At 41.9% G+C, this 23,109-nt stretch overlaps 1 protein-coding gene across 5 annotated transcripts in view; it reads left to right on the top strand.

Moving 5' to 3' along the window:
- ZBTB16 (zinc finger and BTB domain containing 16) overlaps positions 1–23,109 on the top strand; it is a 274,688-nt gene that overhangs the window by 123,659 nt on the left and 127,920 nt on the right. For all 5 annotated transcript variants that reach the window (XM_056794365.1, XM_007494765.3, XM_007494763.2 and 2 more), the window contains exon 3: positions 20,150–20,247. In XM_056794365.1, the coding sequence (XP_056650343.1) occupies positions 20,150–20,247 (98 nt within the window). The remainder of the gene's footprint in view (positions 1–20,149; positions 20,248–23,109) is intronic.

Raw genomic sequence — 23,109 nt, 5'->3', positions numbered from 1 at the left:
AAACAATAATAGCAGATGAGTCTTACGTGTCTTTTGAGGAGGAAGGCTGTGTTTGCAGTTTGTTTTGGTGGTCTGATCTGACTTTTGTTCTTAGAGATACTCTCAACCCCCAATAAAAATGAAAATATCTTTTCTTATAACTTGCCTTTCCACACTCACTAGCTTGGTTGTAGGCTTTTAAATGCATCTTCTTATTGTACAGAGGCTCAAATGTAAATCCCATGAGGCCAAGGATTGTGCCCTCTCTAAACTTCTGCATTTTTTCTAGCCCTGAGCATAGAAGTCTGCACACAGTAAGTGTTTGAGAAGTCCCAGGTTTAAATCTGGCCTCAGACACTTCCTAGCTATGTGACCCTGGGCAAGTCACTTAACCCCCATTGCCTGTCCTGTCCCATGCTTCTGCATTGGAACCAATGTACAGTGTTAATTCTAAAATGGAAGGGACGGATTAAAAAAAATAATAAAGACTTTTGATTGAAGTGACTAAATTCTTCAACTTATTATTTATGCTGTGAGCCATACTCTACCTAACTGAACTTATGGTTTTCTAGTTGAGCCCATGGACCTTTGACTCTAGTTAAGCCTATCTTCTTGACACACTCTGAATGGGCCATATTCATTCTTGCCTCTGCCTTTGCTTGTAAATCAACTTATTTTGGCAATCATTTCTTGAGGGGACACTCTGTGCCAGGCATTGTGCTAGTTGTTAAGGCTAAAAAGGTAAAAATAAGGTTATCACTGTTTTCATTTGTTCCTAAAGACCATATTTGATCACCCCTCATTGATCTCCATGTTGATCACCCTAGTCTACACAATGTTCTGTAGCTTTCATTGATAGTTCCATTCATGTTGGCATGGGATCCTGTGCTGCCTGAACTTATATCTAGTCTGTTGGCTGTATTTGTGTCTTGGCTTCTCCTGCCTCCACTTCTACCCATTGATCTGTAAGCTCCTGGAAGTCAGATATTGTATTTTATAGTTCTCTTGTATCCCTGCAGTGCCCAGTACATTGCCAAGCAAATAGGTACCAAGTAAAAACTTGTTGAATGAACTAGAAAGGCATTAAGGTTTTGTGGCAAATATTCATTACAGTCTCTGTTTTCTGCCAGTGTGCTGGCTCAACAGGTATTCAGGGAAAGAGAGGGGGGGACAGAAAAGGGGGGGACAGGGAGATAGACAGACACTCAGGGGGACAGAGAGAGATGAAGAGAGAAACAGTCACAGGGAGGGAGAGAGAAAAAGAGACAGAGACACATACACAGGGGGACAGGGAGAGAGAGGGGGAGAGACAGAGATAGTGTATGTATCTGCTGGGGGTGGACAGAGGGAGATTCTATAGCACAGACCCTTCCAATTGCCAAATAACTTTTTCCTTTTCTCTGCCCCCCCCACTTTTCCCCAGTAGCTCTGTGCCCTGCCAAGTCTGTGCACAAGCCTTGAAATGACAAAGTACCCTTTAGTTAATTGCACAACGGATCGCCTAGAGTTAAAAGTTCTGATTTATATGACTACGGTTCTAACTGCTCAATAACACAGGCCTGTAATCTACTTTCATTTCAAACAGAACGGTGATTTATAGGGCAGCATGCCGCTTTAGCTCAGAAATGAGGTGTTCAACATATGCTCTGTTGACATAAATTTGGAATTTATCGCTGTTGTCAAAACTGCCTGTTGGACAAAGGTGCGTATTAAGGCAATAAATGGCTCACAATAGTTTTCTGTCAAATTTCCTAACCATCGTATTCAGTCTATTTGAGGGAAAAATATATACTTAAAAGTAATCAAATGTCCAAAATCCATACATCTTATTTTGAATGGTGGGTAGTGGGTTGTGTGTGTGTAGGCTTAACGGGTTCATGTATTGAGGCAAATTAGGGAAGCCGAGCAGTGGAAGGGGAGCGTCTCATGAAGTTATGATCCGTTTAAAACAGATTCCATTGGGCTCCCCCACCCCCCAGCCACATTAGGAGGTGGGCTTTCCTTTCTCATTTAAGAAGAGGGGGGAGGAAAATGAAAGCTCATTAAATAAAAATAGTAAAGGACATTTTTATGTGTGGGCTTAAAGCCAGCAGTGTCAGGGAGGAGTTAGTGAGTGGGGCTGTAAACTGAGCAGAGCAGGTTTCTGTTTATGGAGAAATTAAGCTGCTGGCTATTGTGTTTGTTTCTCTTACGGTTTGGGGAGCAGAGACTTGCCTTTGCTGCCCCTCAGCCTAGGCTGGGGGATTCATTATGGGCCAAATGAATGATGGACCAGCGCAGGGTCAGGAAGCGATGGAGTCTGGGCTTCTCAGAATGGAGTGGTACAAATAAGATCCTGCACCCAAGGGCCAGCTTCTCTGATGGACTGCTTACAGCATGGGCAGAGGTGGCTTGTTTTATATCCCAGAGGAATGAATGAACACCAGTTCACCGCACCTAGTTTTGAGATCTCGGGTCCCTGGAAATTATCCACACGGATGCCACCGAGGGGTGGGGGCGGGGGGTGGAAAGCGCCTTATTTGTAGGCCTCGGTTTCTTTGAAATGTGCCATCGCCTATTTGAACTGTGTTGCCTGGTGTGGTATTATGGAGAGATGAATGTTATAAATTGTGCATTTAATGTGCTTTTATACACAAGGTGAGTTGAAAATCCCAGTGCACCTTTGTGGGAACAGCTTATATACAGAGACTTCAGATGCTTTCCTTTTTCATTTGTTAGCCCCACCACATATCACAGGCATTTTCTCTTATAGGTATTATATGCTCTTTTAGCTACTGCTGCATGGACAAGTTAGTCTGTGCTGGTAAAGTGGGCTGGAGTCACGATACCAGTTAATACTTGGAGTGTTCATGTACAGCATACAATGTAAAAGTGTCGAAAAACAAACCCAGGCACCATTACACCCCACAGAGAACCCTGCAAATTCAGCCAAAAGGAAGCTTGAGAATGTTTTGTTTGACACGCACAGTCACGTAACCTGACATGCAGGATGTTCTGGCTCTTCTGTGTATATAATACAATGTATGTGTATCCTGTGGTAAGAGATACAAGTGTCTCCTCCTGCATCGTCCCAGCCTTCGGAGGGCCAGCCGAAAAGTTGGGGGCACCGCATTGCCCGACTCTCCCCATGAAAAGTCAAGCCCAGCGGGGGGACAGAATGCATATTTGTTGCTTTTATTTAATTTTTCTTTTTATCCCCGTGCCCGCACGCTCCTCATTCTCCACGTTGATAAATGTGAGTGTGCATAGAGAGCCGTAACCCTTGCTCATTCCTCTTTCTGGGTCTCTGCCTCTCACACACTCACACGCATCGGGCACGGACACCCATTGTACAGCCCTCTGTGTGGCTCACCCTCCCTTGGCCACCAGCCCCCGTCTTTTTCACACACAGCACCCCCGTTGGGAAAACTCATAATTTTTACACCACACCGTCTTGACTGGCCATTGCTGGAATTACTGTCTCTTTGAAGTGCTTTTTGCGGGGGCATTTATAGGCCTTTTTAATTACCCGCAGCTTGAGAGGGGCCTCACTCGGCCCTAGCCTTTGTTTGTTTGTTCTTTACCAGAGGCCTGTGCAGAAAGGAACAAGACTATGCCCTTAAAAAAAAGGCAAGAAAAAAAAAGTTTGGGGAACTCTGACAGTGCTTCTTCCCTAAAACCTGCTTAGGGAAATATTTTCTCTTCTAACAAGTTCCTGAGTACAGCTCCAAGAACCTTATTCTCCTGACTTAGAACCTATCTAAGATCATGGAAGGTCCACTATCTCCCTCCCTTTTGGAGGCTTGTTTATTTATTGTTATTAAATTTTGGGACAGTGATGCACATATTGGCACGTATCTTTCTTTGCTTTGGGGAAGCCAAGGAATATCAATAAAGCTGTTTCTTCTGGGGATTGCAAGGAAGTATCTACCTGCTGGGCTGAGCATCTCCCCAGGACACAGGGGCCTCTGATGCCTAAAGATAGTGTTCATTTAAGTAGTAAAAGGTTTGTGCAGTGACATCAAAATGTGACACATTTTCTGGTCCTTTGTTCGTTTTTTCCTTCTCTCCTTCACTTAAGCTTGGGTTTTCCCCTCTGCCTATGTTTCTACAGAATTGAAGTCTGAGGAATTTAGGCTAAATATCTGTATATCTATGTGTATACACACATATGCATATATACATAAACATATCTTTTTTTGTGTCATAGACCCTTTGGCAGAGCCAGTGGATTCCTTATCACATTCGATTTGTAAATGCATAACATAAAAACACATAATTATAATGGAAAACCATTATATTGAAGGAAAATTATTAAAAAAAAATCTTAAGTTCACAAGGGGTAGCTGTGTGGTTCAGTGGATAGAGAGCCAAGCCTGGAAACAGGAGGTCCTAGGTTCAAATGTGGCCTTAGATACTTCCTAGCTGTGTGACTCTGGCCAAGTCACTTGACCCTTATTGCTCTTCCATCTTGGAACCCAATATACAGTATTTGATTCCAAGACAGAAGGTAAGGGTCTTTTAAAAAAACAACGTAAAAACAAATTCATAGACCTAAATCTTCTATAGCTAAAGACAGGCATAGCTGGAATGGAATTTCAGAATGATGACCGTAAAACCTTGCAACATCCGGAATCATCCTTTAGTAGCATAGAAGTTGTTTGAGGATGGGGTGTTTTGGGTTTTGTAGTACTATCTTCAGCATTTAGGGCAGAGCTTTATACACAGAAGGCATAGACATTTGTTTGTGCTGTGAGGTTAAGAACACCTCTTGTAGAGTAATTATATTGAGTTATCAGGAGAAACAGAGGATTCTCTTTCATTTTGGCCTTTAAAAACAGGAACTACTCTTGTCTACTTGACATGGTTTAGTGGACCTCAGTAGAAGATTTAAGGAATGGACAAGATGATATTTTACCTTCCATCTTAGAATCAATACTGTGTATTGGTTCCAAAGCAGAAGAGTGGTAAGAGCTAGGTAATGGGGGATAAATGACTTGTCCAGGATCACACAGCTAAGAAGTGTCTGCTGCCAGATTTGAACCCCAGGACCTCCTATATCTAGGTCTGGCTCTCAATCCACTGAGCCACCCAGCTGCCCCCAGCAAGATGACATCTTAAGATCCTGAAGTTTCCCAGTTTCCTATGAAGCACAACTTCTTTGGTGAGCCGACATACAAAGTGAGCTAGTTAAAGATGAGAGATGGTAATGGCAGTGAGGTTTAATGGAGATAGGGGTGATTGGGAGTCCCAAGATACTAGGTCCAAATCCCACGTCTGACACAACTCTTATGACCATAGGTAGATAATTTTGTGATAATTTTGTCCCTGTGAGGCTCAATTTCTTTATCCGTACAATGGGACAATTAATACATGTATTCATAGGGTTGTTGTGAAGATCAAATTGCCTTTAATGTGCATAGATTACTTGTGTAAACTAAGGTGTGATCTAAACCATCAAGTTTTATTCATTATTCTCATCCTCATAATATGAAGGAGGTGGGGGTGCTGGTTAGGATGGAGCTTGCTCTTTTCTCCTAAGATTCTTTCCTTTGGAAACATAGGACCCCTCCAAGCTGGGGAGTCTGTCTACAGAATAAACATTCCAACATAACCCAGATGGACTGTGAGCCTGAAAAGCTTCTTTCAGGCATCATTTGACACCTCTCTTCCCTCTTTTTTTCTTCTCTCCCTTCCCATTCCATCTCACGGAGATCCAGTGAGGGTGCCTGATTTCCCTACCACCTCAAGGGTGCACAGGATGGGGGCTCAGATAGCAGGGCAAGTCCTAAACCAGGATTCTAAAACTAAGCCTCTTGCCTCTTAGAGGACCGCCTTCTCCAGCCGCCTACCTCAAGCAGGGTCAACAACATGCCCCGGGCTCAGCACAAAAGTGTTCTTTAGCCCATCGGGTCAAGTGCCGTGTCTTAGACATCTGGTCTCTCCTCTGTAGGCTGGTGGGCTCAATGCGGTCCAGGGGAAAGACCCCTGGATTAGGAGCTATGCTATGTGGGTTGAAGTTTAATTCCTTGTATGAGCATAAGAAAGTCTTTGAACCATTTCAGGACACTATTTGTCCATCTGTAGATTGGAAACAATCTGCCTTCTCCCTCCTTAATAGGATTATTGCTATTATTATTATTGTTGTTATTTTAAAAACCCCTGCCTTCTCTCTTAGAATGGATAAAAAAGAATGAATTCTAAGGCAGAAGAGCAGTAAGGGCTAGGTAATATGAGTTAAGTGACTTGCCTGGGATACACATCTAAGGAGCATCTGAGGCCAGATTTGAGCCCAGGTTCCTTCGGCTCCAGACCTGGCACTCTATCTGAGCCACCTAGTTGCCTTCCTAATAGGATTATTGTGAGGATTTAATGCAATCTCTTTGTAGAGAAATAGTGTGTTGCAAATACAAGATATTATTGTGATCATTATATTAGTAAAACAAAAAAAACCTCCAATAATCAAGATTTTAAATGATTTTTAAAATTCTGTTTACAGTACCCCCATACTTCCCTGCTGTGAGAGAAATTAAGGATGAGAAAATAAGATGATATTTGGGATTTTTTTGGGTGGAAAAGAATAATCCACTGGGCACATGTTGAGCGTCCTACAAATCCTTCTTGTTTGGAGAAGATTCTTTTGAATCTTCTATAATCCAAGAATGGTAACAGTTATAGTTGATGTTCAGAATGATACTTCTAAAATCTCATACCATCCTGAACCATCCTTTTAGCAGAATAAAAGTTACTCAAGGACTAAGGCTATTTTGTTTTTATTGTATATCTCCAAGGTCTAGGACCATGTTTTGTATGTAGAAGACATTTGTTGAATGAAATGGAAGGTTTTTCAACAATAAGAACTGGAACAAATATTTTAAAAGGATTTTATGATTAAACTTCCGTTACTACATACTAAACATTGTACTTTAGTAAGTATTTTTTTTTTAACCATAGTCTGACTAGAGAAAGTGAGTAGAGAGGGACGTAAAGTTATGTTGAAAAGAGAAGAGTCTTGACATTGGTTGGGAGGAGCACCTGGACATTTTTGGCTAGATCTATATAATAATTTTTGGAGGGTCTGCAGATAGGATAATGGGAAAGTATGATCTTTTCCAGGACATAGGGAAAAGTGCTTTCTAGGTCAGGAGCAACATTAGAGAATGAGGATTAGGCATGGGAAAAGGTTTGATCATGTTCTTTCCTAGATCATAGACCTGAATTTGGGTCTCCAGCCAAAGATGAGGGCCTCTCCCCCATCTTTGGTGAGGGTCAGAGAAAAGGAGTTTTTTGTAAGCTTTGGGGAATTGAATTATTAGCAGGAACACCTAAAAAACCCCTTCAATGTGGTCTTGATTTGGGGTAAGGGAGTGGGGGGAGTTTGTTCATCATTGAAATCTCCCCATCGCTAAATTCCCCAATCATCTAGGGCCTTCCAAGGATTTGTAGAAAATATTTGAATTTTTAAAAAATCATCAAATTGCAGTAATTGAGCACAGGCAATGGAGCTTTACTTAAAGAGGGACAATAGCACTGAGAGAAGCTCTATATCTTAATGTACTTTCCTGATTTTTTCCCCCTTCCCTTTTTATAAAAGCAGAACTTTTCCTGTTTCTTTAAAAAAAAAACCAAAAAACAACAAACCACCAAACAAACCAACTCGCACAAAATTACAAAAGTGTGTATTGATCTCTTCCCCTCAGATCTTAACTGCCCAGGCTGTAATACCTTGCTTACATCTGCCAGGGTTTTGTGTAGTTTTGCAACATCTCCTTAATCCAGTGAGCATAAATAGAACATTTCAATCATATTTGGCTACCAGGAGCCTTGAAGATAAGCACTCTAAGACCTTGTTGAAAGAGACTGTATAAGATTGCAGGTGATAAGATCGTCCTATAGCCAGGCACACAAATGAAAAACTTTTGTTCTTGGTGAAATTGTTGATAGAGATATTTCAAATAAATGACTTGGGAGAACTTGATCATATTAAAACAATGGGCTGGTTACATAACTGCCCGAGGTATCAATCCCCCCCCCCCCCAAAAAAAAAAGATCTGTGGGCAAATGACTGTGGCCCTTTATCAGATCTGGTGTTTTCACACTTTCTGGACAGCCTTATCTGAAGGTACTGTACTCTGTGGTTATGGTGCTGCTAGCCATTATCTTTCCTGAGAGTTAGTAGGAACAAGACAGCCACTCCACAGTTCAGCCAGGGTTTGGCTTCTCCCATTCCAAGAGGGTGGGGATGCAGGTTCCTTTCTTTCTCAGTGTGGAGGTAAGTTAATAGGAGTGAAAGAGCCTGAGGCTTTCAAATTAATTTCTTGCCACCCCACCCAACTCATAATGTTCCTGTTGGCTGGCATCCCTTTGATTTTGCAAACCAGCTTCAGGCTCTTGCAGCTGTGACTGTGGGCAGGTCTTTTACCCACTTAGGGGTCAGTTTCCTCATCTGTAAAATGGCAATAATAATTGGGTTACTTAGGCCATAGAGGGTGCTGTGGGAGGAATGTTTCTAAAATCCTACTGGAGTTATTTTGTAAGTGTTTTCAGCTTGGTCTAGTCTTTCTTTTTCACAGAGTAAAAACCTGAGGCCCAGGGAGGGATAAGGAAGTTGCCCAAGATCACAAAGCTCCTAGTGCAACCAATTCCTTTGGCCTCCAGCCCAGTACACTTTCTTCCACATTTATCATGCCATCTTCAGATTCTGACTCTCCAGAATACATGACTCCTTTGTCATTCCTAATCTTTTCTTTTTAAAGTGTTATTAATGGCATTTATTTTTGACACCATTTCTTGATATGCTTCCCTCTTTGATGAACCTTTCCTAAAGAACAAAGAAAACCAGTTAATTAGAACCAACTCTGATAACATGTATAAATTCCACACCTATAGCACACCACCTAACAGGATAATCACTTTCCTTTACCTGCCCTTCGTCTCAACAACCCAGCACCCCAGAAAAATGACTGTCACGAGTTACAGAAATATTGCCTATCCCAGGATCTTACTACCTATTCTTTGAGTTCTACAACCTGCAGCACAGAAGGGGTTAATAAGTATTCCACAGGGCATCTTCCTTTTCTTGGTTATTTTTCTTTTTTAATCTGTTGTTTGAAATTCGTGGCTTTTATTGGTATATTTACTTTATGGCATACATAAAGCGCTGTATTAAAAAATAAATTGTGTTGTAAAAGCATTCGGTAATGTTTATTAATATTGACTAGTCGGGGAGCAGCGAACTCTATTGCTAGAAGGGTAATTTGTGGTAATACCAGCTAAGCATTCACAGCTTGTCAAATGACTCTGTCTAATCTCTAGTCAGTGCCGACATTAAAAGGGGGAGAATTCAAAGGAGGGGGGGTGGAAAGTGGGCAAGGGCTAATTTTCCTTGTGAAGAAAGGCCTTAGACTCATGAGCTAGCCTTTCTTTATTCCTGGGGGTTCCATTTCTCTTCTTGATGTCCAAGCCAGTCCCAGGTGGTGCCCTTGATTCTGAGAACAGGTTGTCCCTGATTTCTCCTGGGTCTTTGGGTAATTGGTATTCTAAGGGAGCTGTAGCATCACCAACAGCTGTTTTTTGAGTAACCCCTGTGGTAAAAGGACAGGAATGTGGAGATGCTAACCTGAGCATTTCGGCAAGGCAGTTGGGTAGAGAGACAGGACCCCTGGCCACCAAACGCTTACGGTCTAGAGGAGCAAATGGGGTGTTCCTTTTTGACCTTGGACTGGCTAGCTTCCAAACACACCACTTGCTACACTGTGTCTGTCCAGCCCAGGATTCTGTGACTGACAAATGTGAGGATACTCAATTCACATTTGTTTCCTAGGATTTGCCGAGGGGGAGGTAGGATAAAGTAACCTAAAATGATAACGTTCTTATCCAATTGATGGACTTGGGAAAGGGCATTGGGGCTGTAGCCCTTCCTTCTTTGTCCCATGCCCCTCCTCCACCTGGAGGCTTAGGCTTTCATAGATTGTGAGGGGGACTCTGGACCCTTCCCCTTCTATTTTTAGGTTGTTTATATCCAGGAAGTTTCCATAGAAGGCATAGGAAATCACACGTTCAGAGAACAAAAAAGAATTTAGAGATCATTTGGTAACAGCCTTCTCATCTTATACGTGAAGGGTCTGTTGAAGGGACTTGCCCAAAGTCACATAGCCAGTTAGTGAGGAGTTGGAGCAGGGCTAGAATCGGGGTATCCTGACTGGGGAGCAGCAGTATTCTTTCCCTGCTCCCTGACTTCCTCTCTATGGATGCTGGGAACATGACCTTAGAAGATAGTCTTTTGAATAAATCAGATATAGCTTGTCTTGAATCTCTTTTAAAAAATACAAGTGCTGGGGGCAGCTGGGTAACTCAGTGGACAGAGAGCCAGGCCTAGAGACGGGAGGTCCTGGGTTCAAATCTGTCCTCAGACACTTCCCAGCTGTGTGACCCTGGGCAAGTCACTTTTGCCTAGCCCTTACCACTCTTCTGCCTTGGAACTGATTCACAGTACTGATTCTAAGACAAAAGGTAATGGTTTAAAATAAATAAACAAATAAAAATAAAAGTGCTAAATAGACCCCTACCTACTCACCCAATCTGGGTATTTGAGCTTTCTAGTGATTTGAGAGCCTTGATGTATGATACTTTGTTTTTTAACCTGAGGAAATTTCAGAAAAGAGAGGGAATGTCTTTGTGAAATAATGCCTGTTCCACCTACCTCCTGGTTCAGCTTGGGAAGCTGAATACACCACAAGGAAGGCCCCTACCCCATGGTGCTTGAGAGTTTGAGTTTATTGAATATGTTTCCCAGACTGGCAGTGTTTGGAAGGGCCTTGTAAAGACCTTACCCTGGTTTGATGCCGGAGACATTTTAGCGCCTTGGTGTTACTTGGCTCAACAGTTCCACACCTTTCTGCCTCTCACTCAGGCATTTGCTATAAATTGTGTATTCATTGGCACAAACTTGCAGAGCTAGGGGCTTCAGAAGATATTGAATCAAAACCCATTCATGCCATCTTGAAGATGAGTTGAGTTTAGCCTAGTACCTGGCACATTGTAGGCACTTAATTAATTTTATTGAATTATGAAATTGAATAAACTGAAGCACTTTGTCTCTCATTCTCTCACTCTCTCATTTTCTCTTCCTCCCTCTGTAAACCTCAAAGCCTAAACAGAAGGGGTATTTAAGCCCTATTCCCTTCTCTCCCCTTTCTCTCTCTATATATATCTCTAATTCCTTTCTTGCTCCTATTGTAATTAAACTCCAAAAAAGGCTGACGGCTGACTTGAGTTTTTCATTTAGGAATTACATAGCTGATTCCTTGGCGACCTTAAATTAATATATATCAGTCTTTTAAAGTGATTCCCTTGTAACACCTCCCTCCCTCCCTCTCCCCCCCCCCCCTCTCTCTGTCTCTCTCTGTCTCTGTCTCTCTGTCTCTGTCTCTGTCTCTCTCTCTGTCTCTCTCTGTCTCTCTCTCTGTCTCTGTCTCTCTGTCTCTGTCTCTGTCTGTCTCTGTCTCTGTCTCCGTCTCTCTCTCTGTCTCTCTCTGTCTCTCTGTCTCTGTCTCTGTCTGTCTCTGTCTCTCTCTGTCTCTGTCTCTCTGTCTCTGTCTCTGTCTCTCTCTGTCTCTCTGTCTCTGTCTCTGTCTCTGTCTCTGTCTCTGTCTCTGTCTCTCTCTCTCTCTCTCTCTCTCTCTCTCTCTCTCTCTCTCAGACAGAGAGAGTGAAGGAGAGAATTGACTTCCCCATGGTCAGCTAGCTTAGGGCCATGACTAGAATTCAGGACTGTCAGAGTCTCATGCCCCCTTTGCCTTGACTAAAGACTAGCCTTTGGCCCCCGAGTTCTTGGTGCCATTGTATATACACTGTACATATATGTGGGTGGCTCAGCTGACCCTACATTAGGAAATGGAGAACCTCAAGTACTAGTGGGTCTTTATACACAGAGCTTCCTAAGACTGGTGAGATATTTCTGTTAAGAGATCTGGATTGGGCAGTGTCTGTTTTGGAAAGGAAGAGGACCATGCTGGGAATAAAGAAAGCCTCATGTTATTGGTGGGGCACAAAGACTCCAATTTTCCTCAATGGAAAGTGGTAGGAAAGAGTGAGGCCTTATAGAATTATAGGATCTGAGGGTTGGAAGGGACCTCAGAGGTGATCTAGTCTTCACCTGTACTGAAAGCAGGAATCTCATCTGGTATGTAGGCCATCAAGAGTGCTGGCCTTGGAATCAGGAAGACCTGGGTTCAGATCCTGACTTGGCTATTTAACTAGCTTTGTGACCATGGACAAGGTATAACCTCTCCAAGGGTCATTTTCTTCAAGCCAAAAAAAAAACCCCAAAAAACAGCGGGTTGACCTAATTAGCCTTAATATTCATTTTTATTCTACAACTGATTCTGTGATCTTCATTAATCCCACTCACCCACCCCAGCCTCCATTTGAAGACCTTACTCCCCTTTGAAGAAACCCCATTCTATTTTTTTTAAACCCTTACCTTCCATCTTGGAATCAATACTGTGTATTTGTTCCACGGCAGAAGAGTGATAAGGGCTAGGTAATGGGGGTTAAAAGACTTGCCTAGGATCATGCAGCTGGGAAGTGTCTGAGTTCAGATTTGAACCTAGGACCTCCCGTCTCTGGGTATGACTCTCAAACCACTGGGCTACCCAGCTGCCTCCCCCCTCCCCATTCTATTTTTAAATAGCCTTAAATTTTAGAAAGTTCTTCCTTATATCAAACTGAAATCTGCTTCCCTGTTATTTTTGCTCAGAGGTCTTATTTCTGTTGTCTGGGGTCAAGTAGAGTTAGTCTAAATCTTCCACATGACAGCTCTTTAGATAGTCTAAATGTATCAGATCATGGATGGGCCTGGAGTTAAGAAGACTCACCTTACTGAGTTCTGATCCAGCCTTAGACATTTACTACTTGCATGAGCCTGGGTAAGTCATTTAACCCTGTTTGCCTCAGTTTCCTCAAATTTAAAATGAGCTGGAGAAGGAAAAAGACTACTCCAGTATTTCTGCCAAGAAAACCCTAAACAGGGTCACAAAGAATTGGACCCAACTGAAACAACTAAAAAACCTAAGTTGCCTCTTCTTCTCCATAAGCATCTCTAGTTCATTCAATGCATTCTTGCATAGCAATGATTTCAAGTTCTCACAATCATTTTGGTTAGCTTCTTATGGATCTGTTCTAGTTCATCAGTTTCTTTCCTGAAGAAATGGCATCTACCACCGAACAGGGAGTTTACATTGTGGTCGGATGAGAGTTGAGTGCAGTGGTCCAGCACCTCTATCCATACTCTTGTGTATCTCAAGTCTTCTGCACACAAGTCTGCTTGTGTTTATTTCCTTGGTTCCCAAATCACAGCTCTTAGTTCCCAGATCTATTGTGCTTAGGCAAAAAAAAAAAAATCTCATTTTCCCAAGTCTTTCAACCCCACCCAGTGGGAGATTCATCAATAGGAATGTGAAGACACTGTCAATAATGCCTGTGGTGTTGTTCCCTTGACAGATGAGTAGTGCTATCCCTTGACAGATGAATGGAGTGCTTTAAGCCTGTTGTTTTGCCCAAGTTCTATCCTTTTCTGCTGGACAGAGATGCTACAAGCCCAAGAACACTGTTGGGCAACACTATGTTCCTTTCCACTAAGTTTGAACCACTCTCCCCTCTTAATCCCCACCCTTTCAACCCTTAGCCTAGCTGCTCCCTGCTTTAAGAATATCATTTAGTTTCTGTTTTATTCTTGGTGTGGGAATTAGGATGACCCCAGACTATTCCCTATTTTTTCCCCCTGCTTCTTATCCACTACCACTACCTTTTGTTCTCTGCTCTTATGGACCTTCCTGTAGGCTGTATTCAGATTTAATGCTTCTTCTTCTTTTTTTTTTTTTGAGAAGTTTTCAGCCCCAAACCTTTCCTTTGGCTTCTCCTGGTTCTCTTCTCTGCCTTGTTTTCTCCCTCGTCTGTCTGAATTCACCAAGTGTTTGTTTTGTAACTTGGAGGAACACTGGATTTGGAGTCAAGAGACATAGGTTCAAATCCTAATCCTTGTATTTTGAATGAAAGGGAGGTAAATTAGAAAATAAGTTTAAAAAATTGTAGGACAAGTGAGGTTGGATTAAATGGCCTCTGGTCTCTTTTAGCTTGAGGTTTATGATTCTAAGACCTAATTTTTCTGACTCTGTTTCTCATATGCAAAATACTTACAATATTTATTTTGTATAAGAAAAATGTGGTGTTTAAAGCACAGTAATGATAATGTGCTTTTATAGTAAATAATAAATTATGTAATTGGCAAATAATAGTAAAAATAACTTAATAACAGTGAATAATATTTATATAGCACCTTAAATTTTCAAAGTGCATTACTATGCTATCTCTTCTTCTGAGTATAATTTATTTATTTATTAAAAACCTTACCTTCTGTCTTACAATCAGTGCTGTGTATTGGTTCTAAGGTAGAAGAGCCAATAAGGGTTAGGCGGTGGGGGTTTAGTGACTTGACTAGAAGCACACAGCTAGGAAGTATCTGAGGCCAGATTTGAACCCAGGAACCTCCTGTCTCTAAGCTCTCAATCCATTAAACTACCTAGCTACCCTCAGATAAGTATAATTTAGATAGTGTATTTGTAGAGTACAATTATAAGTTGTTTTTATTATTGTATGAGTGTTTTATTCTCCCTATTACTAGACCCCAAGTTCCTCGAGATCAAAATTGTTTTATTTAGTCATTTTGTCCTTTTTCCATCTAGCATGTATGCCTTATGTGAATGCATAATAAATGTTAGCTAAATGTATTAATGATGCACAATCTCTCTGGTTCAACATCGCCTAGAAGAATGTGGTGTTATTGGATAGAGTAAATGTAGGGAGTACCACTCAGGGAGCAGCTATAGTCAGCCCCCCAAACAGAGGGTCCAGGTGGCTGTGTGTGTTGTCTGTCTGTCTGTATCTGTGTCTGTATCTTCCACCCTCTCACCACTACTGCTGTGGGATGCATGGCAAGAATGTGCCTTGTCAGTGATTCAAAGATAGCCCTTTTTCCTTTAAGCAACCCTTTCAGAGAAAGAAGAATATGTCTATAGCTCCAGCCTCATCCATCTAGGAAACATCCCTTGGCTTCCTGTATGTGAACTAGAGTGTCTGTCAGAGCAAGGCCACCCAGTTGGACATTTCCAACGAGGCTAGAGTGTGGCTTGAATGAAGGGAGCTGAGTCCACCCATATATCCCCTAAGGTAGGGTAAAATGCCTGTGCATTTCATGCTCAAGACACTAGACGTATAGTAAATGGACAAAATCTACACAGATGAGCATACATGTATGTAGAAATAAACTGAATAAACTGTATATCTTTTCAAAAATTGATTGAATGTCTCCTGAATTGAATTGTTTTATATATATATATATGTATATATATACACACATACATATACATATGTATGTGTGTATATATATAAAAAATTTTTTTAAATTTAGGAATATGGCCTTTGTCATACTGGGTCCCATTGAAGGATTGCATTGTAAAGAGGTTAGAGGTTGGGTCAAGGCTGGTTCTAAGGGTGAAGTTAGGACCTTTGGCTAACCCCCCTCCAATATATCATATTTAATTTTCATTTCATTTATGGTACAAAAAAAAGGGAAGGGAAGATGAATATTGGGTCTTAGCAAGTTTGACTCATTGTGACCCTTGGTTCTATTTAGTCACATCTGCTAAATAGTTCAAACGTGGTTTCTGTGGTGGGACACCCACCCTCAGTGGCAGAAGACAGACGGACAGTTAGCAATAGAGGTGTAAGGTGTGCGGGGGTGGGGTGAGATCTGGGGAAGCCCCCATAAATGCTCTGTGGATGAATGTTCCCTCCTAGAACTGGGTTAGCTTCAAAGCCCACTTCATCAGTGTGGCTTCCTTTGAGATAAAAGGAGAGCATGAGAACATATCTTCCCAGGTCAGCTTTGTAAAAGGGGGTAGAAGTGCCTGTGACCTGCCCAGCCAGCCTTTCTCCACATCATACTGGAGCCACAGAATGACATCAGAAGGCTGGGGAACCTCCAGGCTTGTGGGAGTGCACAGAATGGGAACTGGGAAGTGTGGATGAGGGGGCAGAAGGGAGGCAGTGGATATATTTTTTCCACTTCTACTTAAATTGTTGCTTTCTGCAGCCTGAATTTTTAAGGCGTGGGCTGATTTTTTTTTTTTAAAGATCATGAGTCCATCTAATTTGCATGTCTGCCAAACCATCCATCTGAGTCCATGTTGGTTAATTGGTAGATTGTGTCCCACAGCTCCCACCATTATGCCAAGTCCAGGTTCTCCTTCCCTTCTGGGTTGGGAAGAGCCTGTGGTCTTGAAAACCAATTTACTCATGTCCAGAAGTTAATTAGAGAGGGAGACTAACCCTAATCTCTCAAAAAAAAAATACTTTTCCCTCTACCATCCAACTCTCCTCCCTCCCTGACCCAGGTTTCCTAAGTGAGGGAGGAGAACATGTATTCTTCTACCATTTTAGGGGGGGGTGCTCATGGTCTTTGTTGAGATCCAGGACAGTCTTCACCCCAAAGAGAACACATCTTTGGTTTTACCTCCTGATAGGTTCAGGCAGCCACTTCTCAAAGGCTAGGAAATGTATGCAGGAACTGAAGATAGTCAGGGCAGACTTCTGAAGACATCGCTTAAGGTGTGAAGAGGAATATTTTTAGGGTGGCTTTTTTTAAAAGGCACATTTTTAAGACAGAAAATTCTACTCTTGATGGCACATAAGCATGTGTTTTGTGATGTCAAGTGGCATGTGTTAAATAGTTAATGCTCAAAATCTCCAATAGACAGCACCATGCTTGATGCCTAATCTTAAGAGTCTTCATTGTGGTGATGGTTCGCAGAAGTAGTAATTGTACTACTAGTAGTAATAGCATCAGCTAGCATTTTTAGAGTGTTTTAAGGTTGCATAGAACCTGAAGTCCAGATTATAACAATTTTCTCCCTTACCCATTTGGTTTCCACCCCTTGTTTAGTTGTCTTTTTTATTTATCCAACAAAACATCAGGAAATTGTTCCATGGCACCAATCAGTTTTTTCTTCACTCCTCTTCCTTTATCACACATTAAAGTTGGGAAAAGGCATTTGCAAACATTTAGATGCAGCTAGGTGGTGCAATGGATAGAATACTTTAAGCTGTAGTCAGAAGGCCTGAAACCAAATCCTGCTTCAGCTACTCCCTAACAATGTGACCCCAGGCAAGTCACTAAACTCTTTTTCAGTTTACAAATGAGAATAACTGCACCTACCTCCCAGGGTTGTTATGAACATCAAATGTGATAAAATTTACAAAGTTATATGCAACTTTAATTTAATTTTTTAAAATTTGGTCAATTTCAAACATTATTCCTTGGTTACAAAAATCATTTTCTATTCCTCCCTCCCCTCCCCTGACATGCAATTCCACTGGGTATTGCATGTGTCCTTGATCAGAACCTATTTCCATGTTGTTTGCACTAGGATGTTCATTTAGAGTCTGCATCCCCAACCATATCCCCTCGACCCATGTAATCAAGCAGTTGTTTTTCTACTCCCACAGTTTTTTCTCTGAATGTGGATAGTGTTCTCTATCATAGATCCCTCCGGGTTGTTCAGGATCATTGTATTGCCACTAATGGAGAAGTCCATTACATTCAATTGTACCACAGTGTATCAGTCTCTGTGTACAGTGTTCTCCTGGTTCTGCTCCTTTCACTCTGCATCAATTCCTGGAGGTTGTTCCAGTTCACATGGAATTCCTCCACTTTATTATTCCTTTGAGTACAATAGTATTCCATCACCAGCATATACCACAATTTATTCAGTCATTCCCCAATTGAAGGGCATCCCCTCGTTTTCCAATTTTTGGCCACCACAAAGAGCTAGGCTATGAATATTCTTGTACAAGTCTTTTTCCTTATTATCTCTTTGGGGTACAACCCAGCAGTGCTATGCCTGGATCAAAGGGCAGACAGTCTTTTAGTGCCCTTTGGGTTCTTTGCAACTTTAAAGCATTCTTCTGGCCTAGACTGCCGACTCTCTAGGATCCCCCCTTTCCTTGGGTGTCTTGTCACCTTACCCTGCCCTGAGATGAGCTGCCTGGCCTGGGGATGCATTCTTCATTGGTTTTCCAGAACAAGTTGTAACGGTGGTTGGTCTGTTCAATGCAACAAAGATGTGTCAATTTCTAAACAGAATCACCTGATGAGCAAATATGTAGAAAACCTGATATAGGACAAATGATGGTAGAATTTAGTTTCTACTCAACACTTATTCCTGTGTGAGGGGGAAGAAGAGTTTTAGAACTTAAAAAAATTAGGAAACTTTCTCTGATCCATGCCTTGTGAAATCATCTAAGTCAAGAAAGTTCAATGAAAATGTTCTGTTCTAGAGATATTTCTCAATGTAGCTATATCAACAATGGCTGGACATTAGATAACAGGAGGTTATGGCTTTGCAAAGCCTCTCTGAAAGATTTTGTGTGTGTGTGTGTGTGTGTGTGTGTGTGTGTGTGTGTGTGTGTTTATGATTGGGAAATCATTTGCCTTTGGCAAGGGGGATAAGAGAATCCAAGTGAGCAAAAGAAAACAGTATGATTGAGAAAGAGTTCTGTGAACAGAACAGTATGAGATTACTATCAGATGTGCTCCTGATCCCTGGGTACTGTACCCTCTGTTCAGAGTTAGAGCTGCCCCTCGCCTGGGAAGCCTACAAGGCTTAATTTACCTTGAGGACCACATGCCTTTGACATGGTGCTGACTTTTCATAATAGGATTTGAGAAGGAAGTGGTGGCATCAAGGTCGTTGGGCTTTGCTTTTCAGTTGAAGCATATTGAAGCTGATTTGATCTGGATCAGACTTGACCTCCTGACCATGTAGTTCTTCTTCACCCTTAAAACAAACAAACAAACAAAAAAACCCAACTACAATAAATGTTATCTCTTCTTAGAACCAGCTGTTTTCATGTCTCAGCCTTGTTTTGTGGGCCAAAGCATAACAACCCCCAAACCTTGTTAGCTTTCTGATTGCAAGAGCTCATTGGCTTTAAAAAAGACTTGCCTATCTCTGTGGGGGTCTCTTTCCTCAAGGCTTCTAGTGGATTCTTTGGGAGCAGGAGCTCCAGGAGAAGTTACCCCATAAGGCTGAGTAACATTGGACCAGAGAGGAGTTCCTACAGCAGAACAGAAGGGCCTCAGAACAGGAGGACTCGTGGGAGAGAAATCAATGTTCCTGGGCCAGATGGTCCAAATAGGCTTCTGTGAGCCCTGTAGCCTGTGGCTCCAGAGTCTGAACAAGCCTACGCTTCTTGGCCCTTCCTCCCTATTGCCTGCTTAGCAGGCAGAATGGCTGTTCCCCAGCCTGTTCCCCATTAGCTTTCATAGGACTGGCATTTGGTGGAGCAATGTGGTCAAAAAGAAAGGACCCTATGGTTGGAAGAAACAAGAGACCTGAGCTCTTTCTCATCTCAGCCATTATAGCTGTGCGATGAGGGACCGTGACTTGTTCATTCATTGTTCATCATATAGATGACCAAGTGGAGATTTCAACCCAGGTCCTCTCTCCAAAGGGTCTGTCTCCAAATCAAGCATTCTCTCCATTGCAACAAATGAGAGAATGTTTTCAAAAAGGTAACAGAATTTTGTAAATGTACTGGGCTGCTGTTACTTATTGTGCCTCAGCTCTTGAACCACCTTCTTAAAAGGGTTTAAAGTCTGACACAAGATAAAGCCACTTAGGGGAAGGGTATAGGAAATAAAATGTTACTGTTGGAACTTTGGGGAAATCCTCCCAATCAAGGAGCATCTCAGTTTCTCCTGGTCCAATAAGTCTTGAGCTGGTCATATAGCTGCCTCTTCTGGGGCTTATTTATCCCACTAAGTTGAAATAGCTTTTCCTCTCTTGGCTTTATAGGTGTCCATAGGTGAGGCATTGTTAAGAAAGAGTCTTGAGGAACAATCCTATTCTCTGCCATTTTCCCAAATCAGAAAGGGTAGAGGATTGCTTTGATTATTTGGGCACCATTTCTGGCCACCAGAACCAAAGGTCTGAGAGAACCCAACACTTTCTGCTATTCCCTGTAGCCCACCAGTTGTGAATGCCTCATTGATGGGTGGGAGTCTTGGCCATGGGTTTTGCCTCTTGTCCAAGTGAACCAGCAGTAATCTATCTTCTTATTTCCCATATAGGAAGCTACACAGCGGGATGAAGACGTATGGGTGTGAGCTGTGTGGAAAGAGGTTCCTAGATAGTTTACGACTGAGAATGCACTTACTGGCTCATTCAGGTAAGTGGGAATGCTTCAGTTGGTCCATGTTGGGCTCCAGGCAGTCAGCCACATGATCCATCTCTATTTCCTGTTCTCCATCCCTTAGGCCAGAGTCAGCCCTTTCCTGATTCCAAATCCGGAATTCTTTTTGTCCAACTTGTCCCATTGGAATCTCAGTTGTTGTCAAAATGGAATCTTTTGTATGAGATGCCAGGGTTATTTTTTAGGGAGAACAAAGGAGCCTCAATGCCTTTTCCTGACTCTGCCAAGGAACTGGCCATATACCTAACATCATTATTCCTCCTCCTTCTTGACACAGGAGCACACTCAACCAATTCATTTCTCCTCCCTCTGAGGCTGTAGATGCCTTGGACTCTTTCTACTTAACCTTGTGGGGGTACATTGCATTTTCATTAGCAAAAAAGATAGAGAATCCAGTCCTTGCCATGTAATAAGTCTGGCTCTTGAGTTCAAGTTATAAATCGTTATTAAATAGGGAAATGGGGGGGGGGGGGAGGGAGTTGAAAACTAAGCTAGTTATTTTGTTTGCTTCTTCTAATCATGGGCAGCCCAGCATGATCTTGGCTGCATTGTTTACTCAGGGATTTGGAAAGAGGGTTACTCTGCAGTGGGAGGAAAGAGGTAGACACTTATTATCTAGTGGGAATAAGTTTTTCTCTGGTAGAATGAGAATTTACAGAGTAAACCAAATTCATCAATTTCCTTGGTTTCCTGGCATTACACATTGTTATCTCCTCACCAATTCAGGTTTATGATACTGAAATCCTTTCTTTTTCTCCTTTGCTCCCATAGTCATTCCATTTCTAAGACCTGATATTTTTCTTCTCCCATAATGCCTTGTGCCTCTGTCTTGTTTACCTGGTATAGGTCTTTCTCTTTTCCTTTGCTCCAGCAATCTCAGAGTCATGCTTCCTTTTAAAATCAACTTCTCTTCCTTGATTCTCCTAGCTGGAAGTGATCTCTTGGGCCTCAGTTTGACTTCTTCTGTGGGCCTATATTTTAAGTTATATAGTAATAATAATAATAGTTAATATTTTAGTGTTTTAAGATGTGGAAAGCACTTTATAAATAATATCTCATTTGTTCCTCACAACCCCGGGGGAAAGGGGTACGTAGATAGTGTTGTCATTCCCATTGTACAGACCAGAAAACAGGCAGATAGCGTTTAAATGACTTGTCCAGGGTGACACACTGGTATATGTCTGAGGCTGAATTTGAACTTGAGTCTTCAAACCCACATCTGCTGAGCTATATTATTATCATTCATGTCTTATCTTCACTAAGATTGTAAGCTCCTTGAGGGTAGCTCTCAGAACAACTAGCACAGTTTATACAAATGTTGGTTGAATTGACTTTCCCAAATACCATTTATAGCAGGTTCTTATCTTACTAAAGAGCTCTTAGGGGCTGCATATTGTTAGCAGATAAAACATGGTTTAACCTCCATTTCAAGGTCTTCACTAGCTGTCCCAAATCCTTTTTCCATAACAGTATTGCACCTTTGTATTATAGTTTACAAAGTACTTTTCAGATAGAGAGGTGGTTTTGGAGCCAGGGAGACCAGAGTCATGTTCTGTTTCTGACACATACCAACCATGGCACTCAGGGGCAAAGTCATTTCACTTCTCCATGCTTGAGGCAACTCTCTTAAGAGTATAGGAAAAAAATCCTAGGTTACAGAAAAAGGGTCAATCAGCAGTCCCCCTCCTAGAGAAAGTTTCATTATCTGGGAGTTCCCTATATGGGGGGGGGGGGGAGACTAAATTAAAAACGGAGGCCCCAGAGCAACTTATGAACATGGAAAGGAAGCCAGCATGACAGAGGGATGAGGAGGTTCCAGGCATCTCACCATGATTCCTACAAGGGTTGATCCTGGTTGAGTTGGAAGTTTGAGGCATGGTGGTAAAACTGGAAAAGACAGGGTCAAAATTAGGAGGGGAAATGCCTTTTTTCCCCCAGTGTCTTTGTATATGTCCATCCCTTCTACTACTCCTTTGATTTGAACCAGAGATATAGGGAGACGGAGACCCACCCACAAGGTATCATGGAGAAAAAACCAGCAGGTTTTAGTAAAGGACTAGATAAAGGAACAAAGGAGAAAAATAAAGGATTTCAGGGTTATGAACCTGTTTGAGTGAATAGAAAACAGTATGTAATGCATACAGGGATTTGTAGTAGAGGACTGGATATTGAGGATATGGCCATTGGTTGCCTAAAGGAAGTGTCATAGGGAAATCAACAGGTTAGTCTCAGTATATCCCTTCTTCAGACCAGACAATGTGAAAAAATCCACCTGGACAGAAATTCATTAACCTGACAAAAGAAAACATGATGGAGAACAGCTGGTCAGGAGTCAAAAAATAAAAGGAAAAATAGAAGTCATTATGTAATAGGGGTACCTGGTCATTTGGAAAATATTAATAATGTACACTTGAGAGGATAGCCAAGTGGCTCATTGAACTGAGAGCCAGGCCTAGAGACAGGAGGTTTAGGGTTCAAATCTGGCTTCCTAACACTTCCTAGCTGTGTGAGCCTAGGCAAGACACAACCTCAGGTGCCTAACCCTTTTTGCTTTTTTGCTTCAGAATCAATACACAGTATTGACTCTAAGATTGAAAGCAAGGGTTTGAAAAATTATAATATACTGACATAAATGGCTGAACAGATACAGAAACTGAATACTGTTTTTCTTTTTTTTTTTTTTGCTAACTTCATCTCCTTAGATGGCTTCAGATTCTTTGCTTAAAAAATAATAACTCTTGTGTTTCTGCATAATTGATAATTTGGTCCTTCAGAAGGTCAAGGGAAAGGGAAGCTAGGTGGCTCAGTGGATTAAAAATCAGACCTAGAAGCCAGAGG

The sequence above is a fragment of the Monodelphis domestica genome, chromosome 4, assembly GCF_027887165.1.
Source record: "Monodelphis domestica isolate mMonDom1 chromosome 4, mMonDom1.pri, whole genome shotgun sequence".
NCBI lineage: Eukaryota > Metazoa > Chordata > Mammalia > Didelphimorphia > Didelphidae > Monodelphis > Monodelphis domestica.
This window is presented reverse-complemented; position numbering and strand designations above follow the sequence as displayed.